Source organism: Abramis brama, assembly GCF_963993115.1.
Source record: "Abramis brama genome assembly, chromosome: 15".
NCBI lineage: Eukaryota > Metazoa > Chordata > Actinopteri > Cypriniformes > Leuciscidae > Abramis > Abramis brama.
The window spans coordinates 1,795,682-1,822,903 of NC_139977.1; the positions used below are offsets into that span (position 1 = coordinate 1,795,682).

Here is a 27,222-nt window from a genome sequence, read left to right on the forward strand (position 1 = left end):
AATAACTGAAGCAATAAACTTATCCACATCTGGGAAGAAGTCATTTACTTCAACTATCTTACCAAAAGTTACATCCAAGAAATCATTTATTTCCTGCAATGTATACAAATCTCCCATAACTTGGGAACCAAATTCAGAAATTTCCGAACAAGCATCGTCATCCACCATCTCATTGTCATCATTACTCATTTCAAAGCCCTGTGATGTTTCAGGTTGTGGCTCAATTTCACTTCCACCAGCCTCACTAATCACCATTTCTACACCTACTCCACTTACTTCTGCTGTCACTGTAACTTCATCAGCCCTCATCATTCTCTCAGTATCCCTACTTTGATTCACAACAACAGTGGGCTCCTCGCTAGGCCTCGTACTATCACCCACAGCAACGCCACCATCATGTTCTTCACTCACAGCATGAGGTTGTATTCCTCGATCTATTTCACGATTCCCATCATCAACATTCTGCTGCGTATTCTCAACATTCTGAGCCTTATGTGGACATGCAACCCTCTTATGCCCAATGTCTCCACATTCAAAGCATTTATTATTCCCGGTACTCGCATACACCAGATACGACTTTCCTTCATGCCCCAGTCTAAAAGAAACATTCAAATCTTGTTCATTCAGAAACATAAAAACTTGTCTTCTGAATGATAACACGTGCTTCAAGGCCTCATTTTTGCATCCAAGAGAAATCATTTTAACTGGACTAGCAAACTTTCCGTAACTCGCAAGAGCTCGTTCAATTTCACTATTCTTAATGAATGGCGGCACATTTGATATCGTCACTCTAGTAGTAGGTGTAACCAGCGGTGAAACAGTAATAAAGGTACCACTTACCACAACGCCGTTGCTTATCAGACGATTAACCAAATTTTCTTCTTTCACGAAAATCACCACCGCCTTATTCATTCGAGAAGCCGAGCAAATATTGTCATAGCCGATCTGCTCCCCAGCCGCGATCAGTATCCTCCACATTTACGCCAGGTTCCGCCATGCACCTGACGCCATGACGGAGCGAGAGAGACGCTGCACTCCCCTCAGGAAGGGATGCCATCTCAGCTCCGTCAAACTTTCCAAACAACTCACGAAACTTACAGCTCACCTATCCAATATAATTAATTCCTTACTTATCCGTCATAACTTCCAAGTGAAAGAAATAAATGAAAAAATGAAATAGGAAAAACCGCCCTCTCACCGCGTTCACCCGCACTCACACACACCCAAACGCTCCCCGCATGCAGAGAGAGAGTGTGTGTGTGTGAGAGAGAGAGAGAGAGAGAGAGAGAGAGAGAGAGAGAGAGAGAGAGAGAGAGAGAGAGAGAGAGAGAGAGAGAGAGAGAGAGAGAGAGAGAGCAGGACAGTTGTTTGCTGGTCAGACTGGATAAAGACAGCAGTGTTGTGAAGCTCCTGTAACTCATATCTCTGTATCACACACAGAACACTCGCGTTCCTGATGTTGCTGGAGGTTAATGTGCTCCAGAAGTGCTTTATCACGGAACATTATTAAACAGAGCTGCACGATCCACTGAGAAGCGTTTGAATTCATCTCTATTATAAACCCACAAATGACTCTGGGATTAAACTCATTTAAAGCCAGATGAAACAGCGCTGGCATTCTCGACACATCGACGCGGAAAACAGGACAAACACTGTTCCAAGAACAAACCGGCTAGAAGACGCTTCACTCCACAACCTATCAATCTACTGTAGGAAAACACTGTTTATATATTCATATAAACAGCCGATATACATTCATATGGAATGCTGTTATATTAATATAGTCATGTATAAATGTATTAAATGTCTTGAGTAATGGAATGTAATTATGTTTTTTAGAGTTAGAAAATATTTTGTAATTATAAAAATATGTTTTTGTTTAGAAGCTATGGCAGGTTTTTTTTTTTTTTTGTGCATGTATTTATTTAATTTGCATTTATATTTCTACTAAATGTTTGGCCGACTTTGTTTGACAACACATACCATAGGTTTATACAGAAACAAGTTTTTTATTTATTTTTTTACTGTGGTTGTGAAGAGGCATGCATGGTTTACCATGATCTACAAATGTATGATACTATGGAAGATCAAATGGTACATTTTAATAAGCAAATAATTAACAGAAGCAAGTCCAGTTCCAACTCAGTCAGAATATTTAAATATTTCAAAATGAGGTTTTTAAACTTTTTACAGAGGCGGTTAATTTAAACAAATGTTTTACTGTCCATTTCCATGAGACAAAATCAAACACTTCTTATTGTCATTGTGGTGGAAAATGACTCTAAAACTGTGTGACTGTTAAATAATGTGATTTTCAGAGAATTTTTTTTATAAATGTATATATTTCAATACATATTTTCATAATTTTTCTGGAATTGTTGTTGAATAGTTTTTTTTAAAACACTTGTAAGTCTGAACCAGAATATCTAGATATTTCACATATGATGGTGAGAAGTAAAAAAAGTTAAAATTAAAAGTAAAGTAAAAGTAAAAAAGAAAGTAAAAAAGTATAAAAATATATTTTCGAGTATAACAGACAAATATCCCTCTAGATTATTTGATGCGCACACAAGCTTTGAGACGGCCGTGCCGCAGTGAGTGGTCAGAAACACACGTGATGCACGGACACACTAAAGTTACACACTTAAGTTATCTAAAGTTTCGCTCCAGATAAACCATAACAGCTCAGCCTGAACACATGAAGCTTCAGCTCTCAAATCTGCAGATGTGCTGTTGACAGAAGATCTCAATATTAGCGTGAGAAATTATGCTTCATAACCTTATCTTTGTCACAATAACACTTTGGGCCCTATCTTGCACCCAGTGCAATTGACTTTGTACACGACGCATGTTTCATTCCTATTTCTCACCCGACGCACAGCGGACTTTTCCCTCCACAGACGCACGTCGGTAAATTAGGGAATGAACTTGCGCTCCCGGGGGCGGTTCAGCGAAAAGAGGAGGTGTGTTCCAGCGCAAACGTTCCCTGGTGCTATTTTGCAGTTTCAGAAAACAATTCCTCCACAGACCAGGAGAAACCTCGTCTAAAGTCAGTGCGTTATTCAGATGCTATTTTAAGGGCTCATGCTTGGCCATAATGTAGCGTGTGCACAACACACACACACTTTGCTTCTCTCATCTACACACAGACGCAGCAGTTGCCAATTTTTGCAAACCATACATTATTACAAGGAAAATATTACCACACGAGGGAAATCATTGTGTCCATGAAGATGTGGAAAAATAGGCATAAATCTAGCTTACACATTTACCCAAATTATCATACGCCTGTTTAACCGAAGCTAATCTGGGTGTGTTTCTCCATCCCCAATGTCACTTCTCTGTGTTTTACGGCCCTGACGAGAACGTCGGTCTCCTCGGCTGTGAACCGCTCCTGGCAAATCCGCCGTTATAATAGCAATCCGCCATGGAACAAGCGCGCCTGCTCTTAAAGGGAATGTGAGATGTCGCTCTGATTGGTTTATTTCACGTTACGCCCAAACCACACCTATGAGTAATGAAGCGACTTCAGACCAACACATTTTAGATTTGCGTCGGGCGCAAGAGTCGCATAATCTGACGCATAATCTGGATTGTATGTTAAATTTAAATGATGTGCAAGGAAAAAATGTATATCAATATACAAACATTATAATATAATATATATCAATATAACAAATATTCTGTGTATAGTCTCAATCATAAAAAACACATGCATAATAATTGTAAATGATCAGACCATGTCAACTTCCCAACACTCTTTCATATCAGCCCATTTATTTACTTTTCTCATATATTCATTTGTTCTGTATATTTACTAAAAAGAACATTGCAGTTATATATTATCTTATACATATCTATGCATGATTGTTGATGTGTATATGTATTATAACAGTTCCATCTGTGATGATTAGTTCAGTAAATAAACTGATAAACTGCACATTTTCAGAGCTATGAATGAATAAAACGACACCTGTTCATCACTGATCTGTTCTCCTCAAGCACTGCCAGTCTGAGCTTCTTCACATGCAGCCTGGTGATGATTTCTGCTATTTTCAACACCCAAACACACACACACACACACACACACACACACACACACACACACACACACTCAGACACACTCAAACACACAAACACACTCAGACACACTCAAACACACACAAACACACTCAAACACACACAAACACACACACACTCAGACACACTCAAACACACAAACACACTCAGACCTCAAACACACACAAACACACACAAACACACACAAACACACAGTGACTGACACACTCAAACACACACAAACACACCTAGACACACTCAAACACACAAACACACACACATACATACACTGAAACACACTGAAACACACAAACACACTCAAACACACAGTGACTGACACACTCAAACACACACAGACACACTCAAACACACAGTGAGTGACTGACACACTCAAACACACTCAAACACACACAAACACACACAGACACACACACACACACACACACACACACACACAGTGACTTACACCGGAGCTTCAGGGCTTCACCGAGATCAGACACCTGCGTGTTTCTCGCAGCAAACGTGTTGATTATGAGTTTATGGAGAGGCTTGTTTATTGTAATTGGTTATGATGTTTTCGCTGTGTGATATTTGTGTAAAGCGTCTGGTAAATCATTCAGTTTGTTGTAATGTTTTATTTCTGCCTTTAACAACGCTGTTCAAAACGAACAGATTTGACTTTTGGCCAAATGTTTTATTTGTACATTGGGTGTGTGCATCTTTCTTTACAATAAATGACACTTGCTTTGATATTTTGTATAGTACAGTGACATTCACATTTTTCATTTATGTTAAACTATAATAGAGTCAGTTCCAGAAGTAAAACGATTTTTAAAAAGATTTTTAATGATAACTTAAACCTGTAAAGTCAGCCCTGCTGTGAGCTTCGACGCGGTTGCTCCTGTTGAAGCCGTCAGTCCACATTACTGAAGACTTATCTTTAAAATAATCGTGTTTAACAGTGGATTTCGTAGTAAAGTACAGAAAATTACACCAATCAAAGAGGCGAAACAAGCAAAGAGCACCAAAAGATCTCTTTAGCTCCGCCTCTTTAGCTTTAGCTTCTTTAGCTCCGCCTCTTTAGCTTTAGCTTCTTTAGCTCCGCCTCTTTAGTTTTAACTTCTTTAGCTTTAGCTTCTTTAGTTCCACCTCTTTAGCTCCGCCTCTTTAGCTTTAGCTTCTTTAGCTCCGTCTCTTTAGCTTTAGCTTCTTTAGCTTCTTTAGCTCCATCTCTTTAGCTTTAGCTTCTTTAGCTCCGCCTCTCTAGCTTTAGCTTCTTTAGCTCTGCCTCTTTAGCTTCTTTAGCTCCGTCTCTTTAGCTTTAGCTTCTTTAGCCTCTTTAGCTCTGCCTCTTTAGCTTTAGCTTCTTTAGCTCCACCTCTTTAGCTTTAGCTTCTTTAGCCTCTTTAGCTCCGCCTCTTTAGCTTTAGCTTCTTTAGCTCCACCTCTTTAGCTTTAGCTTCTTTAGCTCTTCTCTGTACATCATCATGGGCAATATAGTTTTTCACTACGAAATCCACTGTTAAACAGTTATTTTAAAGATAAGCACTGTGAATCACGAAATTGATTTGGTCTTTCGCTCTTAAAATACTTGATGGGATATTACTTCTTTCTCTCATTAAAGCTGTTAAGTTCACAGTCTTGTACCTTTGTCTGATTTTCAAATACTTTTTTTGCTTCAAATCAAAGTTTGCAGTTTTATGATTATGTAGCTGGCTGGTTCATGGCTTATAACGCTTTAACAAAGACTTTTTTTTATTCCTATGGCACTAATGCACTCTATTGGTAACACTTCACAATAAAGTTTCATCTGTTAACATTAGTGAACTACATTAGCTAACATGAATTATACCATGGTCTGGGTGAATACTCGATTCTGATTGGCTGCAGGGTGTCCATTAAAAAGTGATAGAGGACACCTAGTAAAGGAGTTCTGGTGAAACTGACTGTTTACCGTTCGAAATTAATAAATAAATGCGCTGGCTACATCAGCTGTGAGTAACCATAGCAACAGGCAGTAAACTGAAGGGTTCTTCCAGCTGAGCGGACTATAAATATCTCCGGTTGCTAAATAAACCGTCAGGCGTAACCAGGGAAACCAAGTTATTGTTTGTAAAAACTTTAGATTTCGATTGTAAAACTAATTAAAATATAAACTAATGTTTTTAAAATGTGTTATTTGGCAAGTGACCATGGTATAAGCGGGTTAATGCCCTTCGAGGTGTCCATTGTCAGGTATTAACACCTGACAATGGACCTCCGCTGCGCCTAGGACGGTTCACACCTCGCCGTCGTCCATTAATACCTGACAATGGACACCTCGTCGGGCATTAACCCTTACTTAATAATGAAAAATACTTAATTCAATTAATAATTCATTTTCAACATTTACCAATACATTAATAAAATCAAAAGTTGTATCTTATATTAGTTAATGGACCTGAGCTAACATGAACTAACAATGAACAGTTGTGTTTTTATTAGCTAATGTTAACACAAATGAATTAATACCATAACAAATGTATTGCTTGTTGTCAGTTAATGCATTGACTAACGTTAACTTATAGAAGCTTCATGAAAAGTGTTAATGTAAGTGTCTTTTGGTAATAGTATGAGATATGAAATGGCTGTATAGACACATTATACACGTGTCTGCGCTTGAGTTTAGTCATGTCTGGTTAGCATTAGAGATGTTTCACTCTCTGTAAAGACACTGTCAGTGAATTACACGTTTATATGGAGGAACGGTCTACTGACAGCAGATCCAGCTTTACATGCACTCTACAAGTACTGGGTTGTTTGGGTCAAATATGGACAAAACCAAACCGTTGGCTTTACATTTTTTTTTTTTTTTACATTTTTATTCTTTGAATTTGCAATTTTCTCAGCTTTTTGTTCAAAATGTTGCTTTTTTAAATTAAAAACACTTACCCAAATTCAAGTGTTAATAAAAAAAAGAATGCATGAAGTTTTTTTGTTTGTGTGTTTAAAAGCAGAGGCTCTGTTCTGTCTTTTGATGTATTACATGTTCAGATATTCATACAACACAATTTTGAGAAAAGGATAAAAATGCTGACAGTGACTGGCAACGTAAACGCTCGCAGGGAAAGAGTTAAACACATTCTACTTGTATACAGTGTTTAACTGAAATATGTGCTTCGGGAAACGCAGATCCGGTTAGAATTGAATGACAAGATGAAAACATCAAATTTGATGTATAATGATATATCATTATACATCAGATTTGATGTTTTCATCTTGTCATTCACTTCTAACCAGATCTGCGTTTCCTGAAGCACATATTTCAGTTGGTTACACACTTTTACACACACAGGTTGTGGTGTTTCGTCTACTGGTAGTTTTGGACGCCTCTGAAATAAAGCGACACACACAAAGTGAACTTCTGCTGGATCCAATAGACCTGAACATAAGAAAACTGGTGACACTTTACAGTACGGTTCATTAGTTAACATTAGTTAATGTATTAACTAACATAAACTAACAATGAGCAATACATTTGTTACTGTATTTATTAATCTTTGTTAATATTAGTTAATGAAAGTCCAGCTGTTCATTGTTTGTTCATGTTAGTTCACAGTGCATTAACTAATGTTAACAAATACAACCTTTGATTTTAATAACGTATCGGTAAATGATGAAATTAATATTAACAGATTAATAAAAAGCTGTAGAAGTATTGTTCATTCTTAGTTCACGTTAACTAATGAACCTTACTGTAAAGTGTCACCGCATGCAGCCGTATATCAGACACCTTGGACGAGTGATAATGCTCTCTCTCTCTCTCTCTCTCTCTCTCTCTCTCTCTCTCTCTCTCTTTGTGTGTGTGTGTTATATATGCTGCTCTCTCTCTCTCTCTCTCTGTGTGTGTGTGTTATATATGATTCTCTCTCTCTCTCTCTCTCTCTCTCTGTGTGTGTGTGTTATATATGCTGCTCTCTCTCTCTCTGTGTGTGTGTGTTATATATGCTGCTCTCTCTCTCTCTCTCTCTCTCTCTCTGTGTGTGTGTGTGTTATATACGCTGCTCTCTCTCTCTCTCTCTCTCTCTCTCTGTGTGTGTGTGTATTATATCTGACGCTCTCTCTCTCTCACTCTCTCTCTCTCTGTGTGTGTGTTATATATGCTGCTCTCTCTCTCTCTCTCTCTCTCTCTCTCTCTCTCTCTCTCTCTCTCTCTCTCTCGCTCTCTGTGTCTGTGTGTGTGTTATATGTGACGCTCATCATCCACCGGTTCTCCTCCTGACAGACTGGCGCTGATGGGCTGGTTGTGTGTTTGGGTTTGGTCCGTTCTGCTGGGATCTTCACTATGTGTCGCTCACGGAGTGCGAGCCGGCGCTGGAACTGGAAACACAGTAAAGGAGGTCGAAAAGAGACTTCAGGAAGAAGTAAGTCACATTTTCTCTTTTGTTAATGTTCCGGTACTCAGAGCTACAGTGTTTGAGTAATAGTGCAGAGTGTGTGTGTAAAGTAGTTAAAACCTCACCAGAATCACAGGTACAGTAACACGTCACTAAACGGTTCATTGGTTAACATTCAGTTCTCATTTATTTGTACAGAGCTTTTCACAATACACTTCATTCAAAGCAGCTTTACAGAAAATGCATGAGTGCACATTATAATTTAGAGTGAAATTATAAGTTATGTATTTCATAAATGTACATATATACAAAATCGCAGTTAGCAAAAATCACAACAGTTCATGATGTATGGTTTGTACATTTCAAGACTTCTGAAGCTTTGTGTGTCTCCTGTTTCAATGGCCACATTTGTGCTGTGGATGCTGGCAGAAGACCAGCAGTTCTTCCAAACTATAAGAAAAAAAACAAAAAAAACAAGTTTGCAGAATCCATATACAACACACAGAACAGCATCTCCAGTCAACCAAACTTTATCCTCACTTGTTATTTAGCAATAACAAGGAGTGACTGCGTCAAACAAATACTTTTTTTATTATTCGATTTAATTCGTTATTCGTCTAAAACATTCTCTGTCGACTCTGGGGTTTAGAGATTAACTCTGGAGAGTTTACACCTGAGATGAAGCAGTGCAGTAACTACAGTACAGTAACTACAGCACAGTAACTACAGCACAGTAACTACAGTACAGTAACTACCGCACAGTAACTACAGCACAGTAACTACAGTACAGTAACTACCGCACAGTAACTACAACACAGTAACTACAACACAGTAACTACAGCACAGTAACTACAACACAGTAACTACAGTACAGTAACTACAGCACAGTAACTACAGCACAGTAACTACAGTACAGTAACTACCGCACAGTAACTACAACACAGTAACTACAGCACAGTAACTACAGCACAGTAACTACAGCACAGTAACTACAGTACAGTAACTACCGCACAGTAACTACAGCACAGTAACTACAGCACAGTAACTACAACACAGTAACTACAGCACAGTAACTACAACACAGTAACGACAGTACAGTAACTACAGCGCAGTAACTACAGCGCAGTAACTACAGCGCAGTAACTACAGTGCAGTAACTACAGCGCAGTAACGACAGCGCAGTAACGACAGTGCAGTAACTACAGCGCAGTAACGACAGCGCAGTAACGACAGTGCAGTAACTACAGTGCAGTAACTACAGCGCAGTAACTACAGTGCAGTAACTACAGTACAGTAACTACAGTGCAGTAACGACAGTGCAGTAACGACAGTGCAGTAACTACAGTACAGTAACTACAGTACAGTAACTACAGTGCAGTAACGACAGTGCAGTAACTACAGTGCAGTAACTACAGTACAGTAACTACAACACAGTAACTACAGTACAGTAACTACAACACTAACTACAGTACAGTAACGACAGTGCAGTAACTACAGTACAGTAACTACAACACTAACTACAGTACAGTAACGACAGTGCAGTAACTACAGTGCAGTAACGACAGCGCAGTAACTACAGTGCAGTAACTACAGTGCAGTAACTACAGCGCAGTAACGACAGCGCAGTAACTACAGCGCAGTAACTACAGCACAGTAACTACAGCGCAGTAACTACAGTACAGTAACTACAACACAGTAACGACAGCGCAGTAACTACAGCGCAGTAACTACAGTACAGTAACTACAACACAGTAACGACAGCGCAGTAACTACAGCGCAGTAACTACAGCACAGTAACTACAGCACAGTAACGACAGTGCAGTAACTACAGTGCAGTAACGACAGCGCAGTAACTACAGTGCAGTAACTACAGTGCAGTAACGACAGTGCAGTAACTACAGTGCAGTAACTACAGTACAGTAACTACAACACAGTAACTACAGTACAGTAACTACAACACTAACTACAGTACAGTAACGACAGTGCAGTAACTACAGTGCAGTAACGACAGCGCAGTAACTACAGTGCAGTAACTACAGTGCAGTAACTACAGCGCAGTAACGACAGCGCAGTAACTACAGCGCAGTAACTACAGCACAGTAACTACAGCGCAGTAACTACAGTACAGTAACTACAACACAGTAACGACAGCGCAGTAACTACAGCGCAGTAACTACAGTACAGTAACTACAACACAGTAACGACAGCGCAGTAACTACAGCGCAGTAACTACAGCACAGTAACTACAGTACAGTAACGACAGTGCAGTAACTACAGTGCAGTAACGACAGCGCAGTAACTACAGTGCAGTAACTACAGTGCAGTAACTACAGTGCAGTAACGACAGCGCAGTAACTACAGTGCAGTAACTACAGTGCAGTAACTACAGCGCAGTAACGACAGCGCAGTAACTACAACACAGTAACGACAGCGCAGTAACTACAGCGCAGTAACTACAGTACAGTAACTACAACACAGTAACGACAGCGCAGTAACTACAGCGCAGTAACTACAGCACACTAACTACAGTACAGTAACGACAGTGCAGTAACTACAGTGCAGTAACGACAGCGCAGTAACTACAGTGCAGTAACTACAGTGCAGTAACTACAGCGCAGTAACGACAGCGCAGTAACTACAGCGCAGTAACTACAGCACAGTAACTACAGCGCAGTAACTACAGTACAGTAACTACAACACAGTAACGACAGCGCAGTAACTACAGCGCAGTAACTACAGTACAGTAACTACAACACAGTAACGACAGCGCAGTAACTACAGCGCAGTAACTACAACACAGTAACGACAGCGCAGTAACTACAGCGCAGTAACTACAACACAGTAACGACAGTGCAGTAACTACAGCGCAGTAACTACAGTACAGTAACTACAACACAGTAACGACAGCGCAGTAACTACAGCGCAGTAACTACAGCACAGTAACTACAGCACAGTAACGACAGTGCAGTAACTACAGTGCAGTAACGACAGTGCAGTAACTACAGTACAGTAACTACAGCACAGTAACTACAGTACAGTAACTACAGTACAGTAACTACAGCGCAGTAACTACAGCGCAGTAACGACAGTGCAGTAACTACAGTGCAGTAACGACAGTACAGTAACTACAGTGTAGTAACTTCAGTGCAGTAACTACAGTACAGTAACTACAGCACAGTAACTACAGTACAGTAACTACAGCACAGTAACTACAGTACAGTAACTTCAGTGCAGTAACTACAGTACAGTAACTACAGCACAGTAACTACAGTACAGTAACTACAGCACAGTAACTACAGTACAGTAACTACAGCACAGTAACTACAGCACAGTAACGACAGTGCAGTAACTACAGCGCAGTAACTACAGCGCAGTAAATACAGTGCAGTAACTACAGTGCAGTAACTACAGTACAGCACAGTAACTACAGCACAGTAACGACAGTGCAGTAACTACAGTGCAGTAACTACAGTGCAGTAACTACAGTACAGTAACGACAGTGCAGTAACTACAGTGCAGTAACTACAGTGCAGTAACGACAGTACAGTAACTACAGTGTAGTAACTTCAGTGCAGTAACTACAGTACAGTAACTACAGCGCAGTAACGACAGTGCAGTAACTACAGTGCAGTAACGACAGTACAGTAACTACAGTGTAGTAACTTCAGTGCAGTAACTACAGTACAGTAACTTCAGTGCAGTAACTACAGTACAGTAACTACAGCACAGTAACTACAGTACAGTAACTTCAGTGCAGTAACTACAGTACAGTAACTACAGCACAGTAACTACAGTACAGTAACTACAGCACAGTAACTACAGTACAGTAACTACAGCACAGTAACGACAGTGCAGTAACTACAGCGCAGTAACTACAGCGCAGTAAATACAGTGCAGTAACTACAGTGCAGTAACTACAGTACAGCACATTAACTACAGCACAGTAACGACAGTGCAGTAACTACAGTGCAGTAACTACAGTGCAGTAACTACAGTACAGTAACGACAGTGCAGTAACTACAGTGCAGTAACTACAGTGCAGTAACGACAGTGCAGTAACTACAGTACAGTAACTACAGTGCAGTAACTACAGTGCAGTAACTACAGTACAGTAACGACAGTACAGTAATGACAGTGTAGTAACTACAGTACAGTAACTACAGTGCAGTAACTACAGTACAGTAACTACAGTACAGTAACTACAGTGCAGTAACTACAGTACAGTAACGACAGTACAGTAATGACAGTGTAGTAACTACAGTACAGTAACTACAGTGCAGTAACTACAGTACAGCAACTACAGTACTGCAACTATAGTACAGTAACTACAGTACATCAACTACAGTACAGTAACTACAGTGCAGTAACTACAGTACAGCAACTACAGTACAGTAACTTCAGTACATCAACTACAGTGCAGTAACTACAGTACAGCAACTACAGTACAGTAACTACAGTACAGTAACTACAGCACAGTAACGACAGTGCAGTAACTACAGTGCAGTAACTACAGTACAGTAACTACAGTACAGTAACGACAGTGCAGTAACTACAGTGCAGTAACTACAGTGCAGTAATGACAGTGCAGTAACTACAGTACAGTAACTACAGCACAGTAACTACAGTACAGTAACTACAGCACAGTAACTACAGTACAGTAACTACAGCACAGTAACGACAGTGCAGTAACTACAGCGCAGTAACTACAGCGCAGTAAATACAGTGCAGTAACTACAGTGCAGTAACTACAGTACAGCACATTAACTACAGCACAGTAACGACAGTGCAGTAACTACAGTGCAGTAACTACAGTGCAGTAACTACAGTACAGTAACGACAGTGCAGTAACTACAGTGCAGTAACTACAGTGCAGTAACGACAGTGCAGTAACTACAGTACAGTAACTACAGTACAGTAACTACAGTGCAGTAACTACAGTACAGTAACGACAGTACAGTAATGACAGTGTAGTAACTACAGTACAGTAACTACAGTGCAGTAACTACAGTACAGTAACTACAGTACAGTAACTACAGTGCAGTAACTACAGTACAGTAACGACAGTACAGTAATGACAGTGTAGTAACTACAGTACAGTAACTACAGTGCAGTAACTACAGTACAGCAACTACAGTACTGCAACTATAGTACAGTAACTACAGTACATCAACTACAGTACAGTAACTACAGTGCAGTAACTACAGTACAGCAACTACAGTACAGTAACTTCAGTACATCAACTACAGTGCAGTAACTACAGTACAGCAACTACAGTACAGTAACTACAGTACAGTAACTACAGCACAGTAACGACAGTGCAGTAACTACAGTGCAGTAACTACAGTACAGTAACTACAGTACAGTAACGACAGTGCAGTAACTACAGTGCAGTAACTACAGTGCAGTAATGACAGTGCAGTAACTACAGTACAGTAACTACAGTGCAGTAACTACAGTACAGCAACTACAGTACAGTAACTGTAGTACAGTAACTACAGTACAGTAACTACAGTACAGCACAGTAGCACTGATGCTGGGTAATGTCCATCAAGATCTTCCAGCATCTTTGAAGGGTTAATAACGCCCTAAATGAGCCTCTTCAGTCTGTGATGTTGAGGAGGATCCTGAGCTGATGATGTCATTATCTTCAAGCACACACACACACACGCACGTACGCACACATGCATGCACGCACGCAGGCACGCACGCACACACACACACACACGCACGCACGCACACACACATACACACTCTCTCTCTCTCTTTCTCTCTCACACACACTCTCTCTCACACACACGCACATACACACACACTCTCTCTCTCTCTCTCTCTCTCTCTCTCTCTCTCTCTCTCTCTCTCTCTCTCTCAGACACACACACACACTCATGCACACACACATACACACACTCTCACACTCACACTCTCTCTCTCTCTCACACACATAAACACACTCTCTCACCATTTCACCATGCTTCTGCAGTTGATTAATTGCATTAAGAATCACAAAAAAAGTGTATTACAAGTTTTCATATGTTATGTTTAAATATGCAAATTAGCCATTATCTAAATAAATATGATCTAATTTGGATAATTTTCCAGACCTGAAATTTGAGCATTGGATGAAACCAGGTCCAAATGTATTTTTTTTGTTTTGTTTTGTTTATTTGTTAGAGTTAAAGGCTTTTACTGAGGTTGTTTTTTTTCTCTTCATAAATAAAAAATAAAAAAATACTGTCAATAAACAGAACAAATATAGATTTTCACCATGTTTTTAGGAATATAATGTTCTATAACATCAGGCGAATGATATATGAATATAGATTGGAATAACACTGTAAAGTTTGGAGTATATAAAGCTGCTGGAGATGTATAACCTTTACAGATACAGTATGTACTGTCATTGAAATCTATGGGTGCAAATAAAGTGCAATAAAATACACACTTTGGTGTATTTTGGATGTTTGTTTTCTTCTTAAAAAAAAAAAGAAAGGTACGTTATGGAAGCAAAATAGCCCCAAATCTCAATATTGACCAGTGCATGAAAAAACTAGTGTCGTGCCTTGAATATTTAGTTTCAATCTGGAATAATCAGTGTTGTTTCTCCTGTGAGATTCGGGTCGGTTTGAGAAGTTGCAGACTCAAGCACATTTTCCAGACGACAGCACTGACGGCTGGATGAGTTAAGGTCACGGGGGGGTCAAACACGCTTCATATTTTCTGCCGACTCACAGATTCAGCTGTGCGCCCTAATTTAGTCTTTACAATTCCTATTGTATTCTCATTGCTTATTAATAGTGCATCCGTTAATGTTTCTCAACACATCTAGCACACGCTTGCATCTGTGTGTTTCGTGTTCCATTTACACTCCACTTTACTTCCATTTGACTGTTTTACTCAAGGCTAAACTCTAAGGGCTTCATTTTGTCATCATCCTGCACTCAAAAAAAAAAAAAAAAAGCAGGTATGATTTTCAGTGCTGCTCTATTTCACATGATGACAGACACGACAAAAGCAGCATATCATCAAACCTGTGTTACACTCACTCAAAACCTCTGCGTGTGCTTCCTCAAGTCTGGCGTCAGTGATGTGAAATGCCTCTTGCTTTCATGTTTCTTGCGACCGATTGTGATTTTCTTTCTGAATGAGATTTGAGAGTTACAGCGAACTATAACCATAACTCTGTTCCTCACACAATACAATCTTACCATTGCAGATGATGTGGAAAATAAGTGCTACAGCAAAGGTGTTTTTTTATTAAATATTTGTGCCTGCATATTCATTCATGCAAAATATATAAACAAAATTTATTACAAAATGGGTTACACTTCATTTTAAGGTGTCATTGTTACAGTGTAATTATATATTTAAAGGGGTGGTTGATTATGATTATACTTTTCTAACTTTAGTTAGTGTGTAATGTTGCTGTTTGACCATAAACAACATCTGCAAAGTTACGACGCTCAAAGTTCAAAGCAAAGGGAGATATTTGCTTTTTAAGGACTACAACAAACGGCTGGTAGAGACTACACGACATTCCTCCCGGGTTAGTGACATCACCAACCCTAGAATTTACATAAACCCCGCCCCTGAACACGATTTATAGATTATCATGACAGAATATGCTAATCAGTGACTAGAAGATAACTCCACATAAACTATCTAAATTCATCAACTAACCATTCAGAAATGTTGTCTACATGATCACTTCTTCTTGAGTCTCTCCATCTTTCTGAATCCGGTTTGAACATAAAAGGCTAAAAGTTTTTGACATTTTCAGTGCATGTGTGTGTGAGGTAAAAGGACACAAGCTCTTGAAGCTCCGCCCTCTGTGCCAGGAGCAGCAGCTCATTTGCATTTAAAGGGACAGACACAAAACGGTGTCGTTTTTGCTCTCCCTGAAAAAGTGACAATTTTAACATGCTATATAAAAATATCTGTGGGGTATTTTGAGCTAAAACTTCACACACACACTCTGGGCAATCAGAGACGTATTTGACATCTTGTGAAAAGGGCATTATACCACCCCTTTAAGTACTGAGTAATATTAAGCAACTACATGATGTACTTACTATAGGGTTAGGGTAGGATTAGGGTTTGGTTGAGGGTTAGTTGCATGTGATTATGCATAATTTACTGTTATTACTACGGTAAGTCCATGTAACATATATGGCACTGTAAAATAAAGTGTTACCCCAAAATGTAAAAAAATAGAATTTTTGGTAACACTTTATTTTACAGTGTCATTGTTACATATGTTACATATAATTACTATAGTAATAACAATAAAATATGCATAATTACATGCAACTAACCCTAAATCAAACCCTAACCCTATAGTAAGTACATGCAGTTACTTAATATTACTCAATACTTAAATGTATAATTACACTGTAACAATGACACCTTAAAATAAAGTGTAACTGAATTTGTCTATGTGTGATGTAAATAACACTTGCCAGTGAAAGCCACTTCTGCTCAGCATCATTCAAGCCAGTGATCCAGAAGATGAGAGTTAATGCCGGAGTTCCTCGGTCAGGGTTCCTGATGAGACCGCGAGGACTTTAAAGATCTTCAGTCGTGTCTTAAAGCCTCTGAGTTTACAGACGTTAGGCTTAGATTTAGCTAGAACGAGCCCGTGTCAAACACAGACGTGTGAAAATAAACGCAGACATCTGAAAGTGCCGTCTGTTCAGCGGTGCGTGTGCTGTCAAAGCCTTGAACCCAATCTCTCAAACTACTCGTGTTAACACACTAACCCCACGAACACACACTCGGTTCGTTCATCAGAGATGTGGAGGCATTAAATATGCATGTGTTTCTGGCGCCACATCCAGTCACATTAGTAAACACTTCATACGTTTTTAACCGAAACTCTTAGAAGAAAAGGTTCTGTCAGGCAATTCATATATAGAACATTTTAGGGGGTTAGTTTTAATGAATTAATTTGAATTCTTAATTAAACAGCTCGTAAACACACTGTCACTAGAAAACATTTAATTCCATTAAACAAGTATTCTGCAATCATTGTCACCGTCGCCTAAGTTTACTTCACTATATTACAATTAAATCCTAATCTAATCATGACAAACTATATATCGTTGGAAAGGTCTAAGACTCCTAAATAGATATTTTAGCACTGTTTTTTGTTACAAATTATGTAGGAACAGTAATAGATGAATTCACGACAAGAGTCCATCTAAAAAAATCTACATCATAACAGGAGTTCTGGCGTTTGTCACACAAAGTCGACGCACACACTTTTAATAATTTAAACTTTGGTTTTCATGCTAAAAGTTCATAATAAAACATATAATCTAGTATTTGTCAATACAAAAAAAAATATATAAAATAATATTATCCTCTAAAAAGTATAATATATATATTATCCTCTAAAATATAATATTATCTTTTTTTATCGCCTTTTTTATTACATCACATATTTATAATAAATTAGGTCTCATTTGAAAGCTTACGAACTCAGAATTCATCCTGTGAAGACCGTTTTGAAATTGGACGTTGCGTTTCCATAGAAACGGTAGTCTACATTCTTTTATCGGACTCCTCCTCTTTTGGGCGTCATCATGTTTCATAATTTATGATCAAAACCTTTTCTAATCTTAACAAAACGCATATTGTCAGAAAGGTCCGAGTCTCAAGGTTCCATATTTTGTGACTGAAGTGATATTTGGACAGAAATGTATTAATTTGTTACGGCAGAATGCATACAATTAAATTAACTGGAATGTGTGTCACCCGGTGGCTATTTCTGGTATTGCGCCTAAACAAAATCTCATGGGAAGTACAAGTTTTGTGATATCAACTTCAAATTTGGAACACAACATGGTTAGAGATATGGCTTTGGTTTTCAGACATTTCTCCTTATGTACAACCTTCTTCTTTAAAATTGGGTCAAGAAACGTATATAGAACATTGAACCTAAGAGTGTTTGCATGTTGTGTTGCAGTGATTCTCGACTGCTTTTGCATCAGAACTGTATATTGCACAGGGTAACAGAAATGCCTACCACTTTAACCGAGAACTGCACAGGACCAGCAATACGCCAGATCATAGTCTGTGCAAGAATTCAGTTTTATAATTCACACTAAGCACGGTCTGTGACCTCACACAGCAGACCCGAGACACACTGCTATAGTGTGTGTTATAGTTTTGGAGGCGTCTTGGCACACATGTACAGTCCTGATGGTCTGATAGACTATATTAGAGAGCAACTGTAATCATAGACACAGCTTCATTTACTGAACTACCTTGAAAAGCATATTTTTCTCCTCAGATGAGTTTTCCTGATCATGAAAATGTAAAACTGAAAGGGTTCAACATTTTGCTGTAGGCTACTGCATATAAAAGGGCTTTCAAATGACAGTTATTAATTTAATTTAATTTAATTTAATTTAATTTAATTTAATTTAATTTAATTTAATTTTATTTAATTTTATTTTATTTTATTTTATTTTATTTTATTTTATTTTATTTTATTTTATTTAACTTAATTTAATTAAGTGGCTCAATTTACTGTATCATCCATATATTTTGTTGTTTATTTGTAATTTCACATTATGAGAACTTTAATTTCAATGGAATAAGAAATAATTAAACATCTATTTATGTTGTTCCACTGTCCGTGACCCGACCTGTCCTGTTATCTCTGCAGTTTTCAATCACTTTTGAATTATGTCGGAAACCATGTCTCAGACTCATCAATATGTCCTCATTTATCAACATCAGTGTTATTATGTTCGTCAGTCCATTGTCTACGTTTGATTGGAATGGTGTGTGTGTTCGACTGGAAACAAAACTCTTATCTAAAGTGATAACTAAAGGCTTTCAGTGTTATCACATTCTTAACCATTCTGGGTTGAAACAATAAAGGGTCCCAACAGATGATTAAAAACATCATTTTCACTTCATTTTCTCAGTCAGATTAATTTATACAACACCACGGTGAAAAAACGATGTCTTTTCATGGTCTAAAAACTATTAATGAATCCCAACGATTGTAACTTTGACATATTTTTGTTCAACGAACATCTGATCACTTGAACGTTTCTTGCAGGCGTTTCATATAAATACTTCTCAATCTCAGTCTATGTTAGCTTTTCACTACATTATATTCCAAGTCATTTGTAGTCATTCGGTAGCTTGATGTGAGGAGTTCAGGGAAACGTCTCAGGTTTCGACTGTAGGGTCTGTTGTATGACAGTCTGATGTCTATGCTATGGGGAACGCCTCTGTGTGACGGCGTCTGAAGCTCGAGTGCAACTATTCTTACATTTAAAACTGTGCATTAAAATGGCATAGTAACTGTTGGACTGATACAGCACACTATATGCTCTTCTCTTTACTCTGACTCTAACTCAACAGTGTGAAGTGAGGCTCGGCCGCGACTCTAAGTAATGTTAAATGAAAGTAGCGACAGATCTTTCGTTTTGTATTTTGTTACGTACATCAGAGGATTGTTGAAAAAAAAAGAAAAAAAATCATTCAGTTGCTGATTAAATGGTTTGTTGCACAAAAGCGCTTATGCACATCTTAGATGCAGAATTATATCCTTTAAAGTAAGTTAGTAAAGTAAGTATGTTATTTATCTTATTGTGATTAATAGGTTAAAACATAATATATATATATATATATATATATATATATATATATATATATATATATATATATATATAATTTTTTTTAATGTTTTAACCTTTTATTTGTAATCAAAATGTCAAAACTGGATCTTCTGGTGAAATTACAGACTTCTTTCTGGTGATTTAGTCCACATTTCTTAACGTTTCTGTCTATCTGGTTTACAATAAAAAAAAAATGTGTATAACAGTTTACATTTTCTGTTTTACTATTTCTGTTTTACATTTTCTGTTTTACTGGCAATAAAGCCCACAGTTATGGATTGCGTATTAATTTTTGCTCCCTTTTCTTTTGCAGCAATATGGAGGAGTTGAAAATAAAGTCAAGCCAAGTAAGTCCAAACCTCATATTTCTGATGTTCCTTGAACCGCTGACGAACCGCTGTTGTTAAACCAGTAACACAACTGAGTTTGTGCATTAACTTACACTCTTGAAAAGGTTCTTATATAGAACCGTTTAAGGGTTCCCATCATGGGATTTATGGATTTAGTTTTAATTCAATAATTTAAAATTTACATTTATTTTAAAAAATTGCATTTTTATGAATTAAACAGCTCATAAACATACTTTATACTCATACATACTTTAACTTTTTTAGAACCTTTTTGGCATAAAGGGTTCTTTAAAATTGAGCTAAGAACCCTATCAGGATCTATAGAGAATCCCACTGAACCCTTTTTACAAGAGTTTGAGGTGTTTTAGTTGAATTCAGCTTCGGCTTCTGATGTTTTGTGGCATTGTCCGTTGGGAAAACCAAAGCATACTTTGGGCTTTAGGGATCTAAACAGGCACAGACGTGTTAATCTTCTATTATGTTGAGATTTATAGTTGTTTCTGTCATGTTTCAGTTTTACACGGGTTACCACTGTGGTGAAGAGTACAGCCTGTGGTTAGGATGGGCTGAGAAACTTTAAGATTCAAATTATACCTTAACGCTTAGAGCAAAACCTCTTCTCAAGTCTCCAAAAGTCGAAACACATTTTCTGCTGTACACACATTTTGCAATTCAAAATGGCACTTTTTAAATGCACTGAACACAGTTCTCTGCATAAGACACTGCAATCTGACATAAAGTCACATGTTTGCCATTTCAAAACACTGCCATTCAAAATGACACTCCATGATCTGATTGGCTGCTATATGTGTCACCTGACCAAACACCTCAATGCTTAACTGTTAACACTTCAATCTTTTTCAGTTTACTGTTTTTTTGTGAGCATATTTTGTTCAGTCCAGTGTAAATATACTTGTTTGGTGAAAAAAAATATATAATAAATGTTTCAACAGCATGTGTGTGTGTATCTGCAAATATTTCTGTGCATGTGAACAATCTGAAGAATTTTCTACAATTTGAACTATTTTAGTATTATGGCAAAGCATACTGAAGATGAGAGTGCTGTTCATTACGCCCAACAGTGTGTCGTTGGTTAGACAAAACTCTGCTAATATGAATGAAGTGCCATTTCATGCAAAAGTTTGATAATGCTATATGTAGTTTTGGTTGCAGTGCTTCATTTTGCAGGATTTATGAGGTATTTTGCAGTTTGGGTGTGTGGTTGTGTGAATTGTGTCCAGTATTTTGATAAAACCAGCCTAGTTTGCAAAATTGTGTGTTAGCAATTGGAAAAAACTGTAACACATAAAAGTGTGTTTCTGCCATCAGAGGTTTTCTGTGTGTTGGATGTAGACATCAGGCTGTTGTGTGTCTCTGGTTGTTGTTCTGTACAGCAATAATGATTTGTTTTCTGTATTGATTGTAGAGCACGCTTTGACATTGCCAAATCAGAAATGACCTTTGCACATCATTGTGGCTTTTTTATTTGAATGATTGTCTGAGAGATAGCATAGCTAGCAAACTCACGTGTACACTTTCATGACTATATTTCTTAACACACTTAAGGACACTTTTCAAAAATACACTTAGTAATGTCATTTTTTAAATTTTAATAATCTTTTGTCATGCTTTAAAGAAATGCTCTTAATTTGATGTGTTGGCTTACATACTAAAGCACATGTAAAGTACTTCAATTAAAGTACTAAATTGCAAAGTCATTACAAATATATTTAAATACATGACATGTAAGTTTCAATGGAAATGCAATTTAACTATATTTGAGTTTACCATAAACGCTTGTCAGAACATCCATCAGTACAACTTTAACCATAAGACTACGAAATTTCATATAAAGACACTTAGTGGCTCAGAAAACACTCTAATGTTCCACTGAATGTAAATTTAAACAATGATTACGGGTTTTATGACGATGGGTGTTATTATGCAGGTTTTAATCAAACCCAGTCTCTAACTTCAACATTAACATGATACATGATACAGTTTGTGAGTAAATGAGTGATAAATAATGCCAGAATTCTTGTTTAAGACTAAATCATCTCTTTAGTGTGTAGTTTGCAGGAAGGCAATGCTAAAGGAGCTGCTTTTAATCGTTTAGTGTGTTGATTCGCAAAGTGACGTCTTACTTTTATGGATTTACACCTTGTAAAAAGTATGGCAGATCAAAAGCTTAACAAAAATCATTCGGAGAGAAAGTTTCCCATCCTCTGTGGTTGACAGCCTCTCCAGAGTGTCAGAAATATGCAAATGAGATGCAGATTTCCCCGTAGGGACTAATTATTCCCTGGCTTGGGACTAAACTTAACAAAACATGCAATGGCATGTTTGATTTTTCCTCGCATGCGCGCGTCGCGTGTGTTATCTCAGTTTCCCTCTCTCCCAGAGAGTCCTCTTTGTTGTCATGTCTGTGCGTTTCGCTTCGAGACGCTGACATTAATCAGACTGCCCCAGTTTCTGAACGCCAACCACCCAGACACTTGAGTGGATGACCAAACGATAACAGGGCAGGCTGACAGCCTTTTGCCTTCCACACAAATCATAAATAAATAACATGCCGCAGGCAGCCTGCCGAAAAGGTCACTCGAGAAGACAGACGTGAGAGTGCTTGTGAGAAACACCTCTTTTGTGGTAGAAACAATGCACAATCAGATCTGCCACATTCAGCGGCTGAACCGCCAGGATTCATTAGCCGGAAATCACAACCAGAGGTTTGTTACTGCTGAGAATTACATGATATCACCAGGCAAAGCTCGAGTTGCTTCGCTTCTATACTAATTGGAAGGGAATCCGATAAGGCGCAGCACCTCGCCTGGCTCTCCGGGTCACGGCTGTCTGTAATGGATTGAAGGTTTCGGATGGTTTTGTTAGTCTCAGTCCCCAGCCCTGAACTAATAAAGCAATCACTCCGGTCACATCCACATTACAGCACAACTCGTGACGAAACGCGTCTGTAACGTGTACTGATGTACACCATCAGCCCTGCGTTACCAGCATTAAAGGCCACGCACACACTGCAGTTAAATCAGTTATCAACTCATAGTTTTCAATCATAGCTCTATCACTTCAATTGCCTATCAATTTTCCATTTCAAACACAAAAGTATGTGAACAAGATGCAAGTTTTGGGCACTTGTGATCTATATACACAACCCGATCTCATGAAATGCGTCTCTAGAGCATGCATTGTATTTATCGTGCAATTTATATGCAAGTTTTTACGTGCACGGTGCGTATGATACGCTGTAAACCCGTAGTGTGGGGTACGTGCGTATTACACGCCATAGTGTATCATGTGCATGTAAAAACTAATTTTGGCGTATAAATTGCATGATAAAACACACTGCGTGCTATAGAGACACATTTGATGAGATCGGGCTGATGCACAGGATTTCAGTCAGTAAAAACAGCAGAACCTCCTGAAACGGAGGGTGAACCGACGCCTGGCTAAGGAGACGCTTCATTATTATTGGTGCAACCCTCCCTTAAAGTGCCTTAATGTTCTAAAACAGTGATATTAAAAGGTCAAATTCAGTATAAATGCAGTCTTACTACATTATTACTGATGCAAACCTGGTAAAGATGACTGGCGGGCAGTGGAGGAAAGCCTTGTCTTGCCTCCAGGCGTCACATGATCCACCTTTTAGTGCTTAATCCTGTTCTGCACACACACAGCTCAGTAATACACACAAGTGAAAACCGCATTCTTCAACCAAACTCAGGAACCGCATTTACAAAGATTTGACAGTGTGTTCGGAACTGAACTGAACAACTAGTTGTTAATTATGTGTTTTAATGCGTCTCTTCTGCATGTGTAACCGGTCCTACTCGATCCTCTCTGATCCAAACCCAGGGGAGGCTGGCACGCGATAACGGTCTCGACTCCGTCATAACGTGCGACGGTGTCAGTTATTGCATTTTCTGGAGTGGGTTGTGTTCTGTACTCACAGAATGATAGTTTAGGGGATTGACTTCCATATTTAAACCTGGTTGTCCCCCCTGAAACCTTACAGTGTGCATGTGGCCTTGAGTGGAGAGCGGATATAAGCTGAATTCAGCGACATATTGTCTTCACACCATCTATGGCAGTTTTAGGACATTTTTCATGAACAGCTGCATGCCAGTGGTATTTTAGCATCATTGAAATACTATTATATTTTGTGTCAAAGGGGTGGTATAATGCCCTTTTCACAAGATGTAAAATAAGTCTCTGATGTCCCCAGAGTGTGTGTGTGAAGTTTGAGCTCAAAATACCCCACAGATATTTTTATATAGCATGTTCCTTTAAATGCAAATGAGCTGCTGCTCCCGGCACAGAGGGCGGAGCTTCAAGAGCTTGTGTCCTTTTACCTCACACACACATGCACTGAACATTTCAAAAACTTTTAGCCTTTATAAATGTTCAAACCGGATTCAGAAAGATGGAGAGACTCAAGAAGAAGTGATCATGTAGACAACATTTCTGAATGGTTAGTTGGTGAATTTATGAAGCTGATGTGATGTGTAGTTATCTTCTAGTCATTGATTAGCATATTCTGTCTTGATAATCTATAAATCGTGTTCAGGGGGCGGGGTTTATGTAAATTCTAGGGTTGGTGATGTCACTAACCCCGGAGGAATGTGGTGTAGTCTCTACCAGCCGTTTGTTGTAGTCCTTAAAAAGCGATTTCTTTAAAAGCAAATATCTCCCTTTGCTTTGAACTTTGAGCGCTGTAACTTTGCAGATGTTGTTTATGCTCAAACAGCAACATTACACACTAACTAAAGTTAGAAAAGTCAAATCATAATCAACCACCACTTTAATATTTTGGAATTTATTTTATTTTTTGTATTTTATGATTTCACTTCAAAGTAACTTATTCACACTGAAGCACCTTATATGAAATATGAATTGAAAATGTAATTGTAATTGTAATGTTAGGGTACATTGAAAGGGTTTCCTTTAAAAATGACACAAGAAGTATGTGTGTATGGGAACCTTTTCCATTTGGGTAAGCCAAAACCAGGCGAAAATCCATTAAAATGGTCCAGAGAATAAGGGGTTAATTTGTATTTATTAGTTTTAGTTCTATTAGTACATCAACGTTAAATGAAAGTTTTTTAATTTGAGTTAACAATAATATGTCTGCTGCAAAGGCTTCAGCTTTATTTCAGAAACCGCCGCTGAACCTGTTGGACATTCAGAGCGACACACAGATATTACTGTGCGGGATCAGTCGTACGTCACTGTCAGATTACTGGAGAATAACTCTCCAGAGGTGTGTAATTATATTATTCCTAGGTCCAATAAAGTTTTCACGGCTCGCAGTCCATAAAATTCAGAAACCCAAATCAGCAGGCCATCAGAAACTCATCATAATGTTGAATAATGATGGCCGAAGTTGAGCAGGAATGAGAATCTTAAGGCATTTAACCAGAGCTTTGAGGACACGGACTACATTGTGTTTACACTCTGAAAACATGTTCTGGATCAACAAAAACAAAAATGATGCAACAGTTTGCATCGATCTTCTATTGAAATTATGGTAAGTTAGAGGAACATACTGTTATTTGTATCATAAACACATTGCTCATCGAGCAACACACCGCCTTCAGCACAATGATGACCACACACACGTCAACACACTGTAAGCATATTGCGGAGTTGTTTTGTTTTTGTTCGTTCGCTTTATTTTTCACAGATCATTATTTTGCTTCGGCTATGATAAAGAGGCATGCATCCATTCTTGCATTTTGGGGGTGTAGTAATAAAGGGAGTGTGTGTGTGTGTTTGGGCTGATTTCAAATATCTGCAGTGTTTCTCAGAAATCGCTTACTGTACCTTTAAGTCGATCAACATTATTTTGTTAACACAACGGTTGCACTTTATTTTACAGTACGTGCACTTACAGCGTATTTACCTAAGAAAGTGCTGGTAATATAAGGTAACTACAGGGGTTAAGCTTAGGTTAAGTAGTAGGATCAGGGTTAGTACCAAGTTATTACCCAGTTATTGTAATTATTGTAATAAGTACATAATATGTGTATGCAGAACAGGACTGTAAAATAAAGTGCTGCCAACATAACTCATCAAAATAATGTGTGCAACTTAAAATTATTAATTAAATAAATAAAGTAGATGTTTTTTTATTACTACTTTTCAAATTGTATTTTATAAATCAACATCTCAGGAAAACGGTATGGGGTTTCTAATCAAAATATGACTTTATGATTTCATACATGTCCTCTGTAGAGACACCAGGACTTACGGCATGTTTATCAGGCATTTTGGGAGACACAACAAGTGAATAGGGAAGAAATTATACATCAATATTAGATGAAATATTAGATATTATTATTAAAATGTTGCCAATTATTACTCCAATTATCACACTTATTTTTCTTCATTACATGTTGCCCCAAGAACACATTAATGTGCAGATTAGATACAGTGTATTGATACATTGTATTGAATGGGAAAATCACATATCGCATAAAGTAAAATGGTGTATCAATTCATCAAAATAACTTAGTTAACATAGTTGAGAAACTAACATGAAATAACATAGGTGAGAATCATCTTAATACAAAGTTTGGTTAATAAAAACCTAATCCTGAAACCTAAAACTTGATTGCTGAATGAAAATAAAATCCCATTGTTTTTTCCTATACATGTCATTTCATGTGTTTTTAGTGTGAGTCCTGGTGTCACTACAGAGGACATAGCAAAACATATCAATAAAATATCTTTTTTTACAAATGCTTTTTTAACATTTGTTTCGTATGCTCTAAAAAATGTGATGATATG

At 38.0% G+C, this 27,222-nt stretch overlaps 1 protein-coding gene across 1 annotated transcript in view; it reads left to right on the top strand.

The window, feature by feature from the left end:
• Positions 1–27,222, top strand: part of fstl4 (follistatin-like 4) — a 225,109-nt gene that overhangs the window by 9,338 nt on the left and 188,549 nt on the right. Inside the window, exons 2-3 of the mRNA XM_084137849.1 lie at positions 8,324–8,462; positions 20,385–20,418. Coding sequence (XP_083993975.1) covers positions 8,334–8,462; positions 20,385–20,418 — 163 coding nt within the window. The 5' untranslated portion in view covers positions 8,324–8,333. The remainder of the gene's footprint in view (positions 1–8,323; positions 8,463–20,384; positions 20,419–27,222) is intronic.